Raw genomic sequence first — 1,808 nt, forward strand, 5'->3', positions numbered from 1 at the left:
AATTTTCTGAGATTGTGGATTTGGGGTTTTCATGAGCTGTAAGCCATAATCATCTTACTTATGACACATCACGGCTTGAACTATCTTGCTTTGCATGTAATGAGTCTATCTCATATATTAGGTTCACCTTTTAAGTTGCATTACTGAAATAAATGAACTTTTGCACGATATTCTAATTTTTCGAGTTTCACCTGTATATGCATTAACTACATTATATATTTTATATGCGGCCCAAGACAATTCCTCTTTACTCAGTGCAGCCCAGGCAAGCCAAAAGGTTGGACACCCATGCTCTAAATGGAATACATCAAAAAACTGTTCTTCAACTATACAAACTAAAGATTTGTGGAAAGCAGTGAATAAAATATACATGTAGTCTAATAACTCATTAGCTTCTTTGGTGATTCACTAAGAAGAGCCAATGTTTAAAATCAACATGTTATTACTGAAATTATGTCAATGATTATTGAAATAATTCAGTATAACTTGCATAAATCTAAGACAATATATTTATGTAATGTATACATTTCATATTTTTAATAATGCATACCATTATTGGCTGGCAAAGTAGCAAGAAAAAAATGTCTTACAGATAGAAGATTTGAAAATTGTATGAATTAATGTACAGTGACACAGTTCATTCTTTTTCTTATAGTAGTCCATCTCCTCGTCCAAATCATACCTCCAATACAAGTGTTTCAAACACAACAGCACCACAAAATGTATCTGGACGGCCTACATGTTCATTAACTCCTACATTAGCAGGCCATTTCAATGAGAATCTTATAAAGCATGTCCAAGGATGGCCTGCAGATCATGCAGAAAAGCAGGTGATTGTACATTCAGTGTTTTCTTGTGTGTTGTAGATCTGATCTATTAGCACTTTTGTGTGTCTGATAACATTTAATAAGTACTCTTTGCTAATGTTTTTCATAAACTTTCTACTCTTCACTTTGGAGATTTGGGGGGGGGGGGGGTGTTAGAATAGTTCCCTTCCATGGGAAGAAACAGGCTGTAGAACAGGGGTGTCAAACTTGCAACGTCACGTGACGTGTCACGACGTATCGCAGCTTTTTTTCCATTGCTGGCAATGGGGTGGGCATGGTTTCAGCATGACGCATCCGGCCTGTGGGCCGGCAGTTTGACACCCCTGCTGTAGAACCAGCAGAGGTAGGTTTTTTAAAAATATTATATAACCTAGAGTAGTTAACTGTTAATTGTTTTCCATCCTAACTCTGTACACATAGGCATTTATTAGATATATAATTTGCAATTACCTGATATATCAGCAGCAGTTGTGTGACCTAGAAATTCAGTAAGCTTTCTCTCTAGGTCTTTAAAGCAGAAATAGTGGTAAAAGAATGCTATGCATATCATCCAGGTAATACTGTACTGTATTTCCAGGTCTTCTGTCCATGGACCTCTGCTTACACATTGTGAGGCTATGGGAAAGACTGATCTTAATAACAAATCTGTAATTTCATGTAGACTTAATGCTAAGCAAGCAGTCCATATATGGTTTGGGCAATCTTTCACTGGTAGGAGAAACCAACCAGGATTGAACAAGCAGCATATGTCAGCACAGTAGCTCAGTTGGAGTAATCCATATATAGACCGGTACGCTCCCACAGAGTGGGTCTCCTCAGGGTGCCGTCGGCCAAGCAATGTCGGCTGGCGACCCCCAGGGGGAGGGCCTTCTCTGTGGGTGCCCCCACCCTCTGGAACGAACTACCCCCCGAGATCCGGATGATTCCGGATCTCCTTACTTTCCGCCGCGCCCTCAAGACATGGCTTTTTCAGCAAGCGGG

At 39.7% G+C, this 1,808-nt stretch overlaps 1 protein-coding gene across 2 annotated transcripts in view; it reads left to right on the forward strand.

Annotated features, from left to right (window-relative positions):
- Positions 1-1,808, forward strand: part of LOC107294717 (WW domain-containing adapter protein with coiled-coil) — a 122,923-nt gene that overhangs the window by 69,381 nt on the left and 51,734 nt on the right. For both annotated transcript variants that reach the window (XM_015823971.1, XM_015823970.1), the window contains exon 12: positions 656-830. In XM_015823971.1, the coding sequence (XP_015679457.1) occupies positions 656-830 (175 nt within the window). The remainder of the gene's footprint in view (positions 1-655; positions 831-1,808) is intronic.

Source organism: Protobothrops mucrosquamatus, unplaced genomic scaffold (assembly GCF_001527695.2).
Source record: "Protobothrops mucrosquamatus isolate PMUCROS unplaced genomic scaffold, P.Mucros_1.0 scaffold2061, whole genome shotgun sequence".
Classification (NCBI taxonomy): domain Eukaryota; kingdom Metazoa; phylum Chordata; class Lepidosauria; order Squamata; family Viperidae; genus Protobothrops; species Protobothrops mucrosquamatus.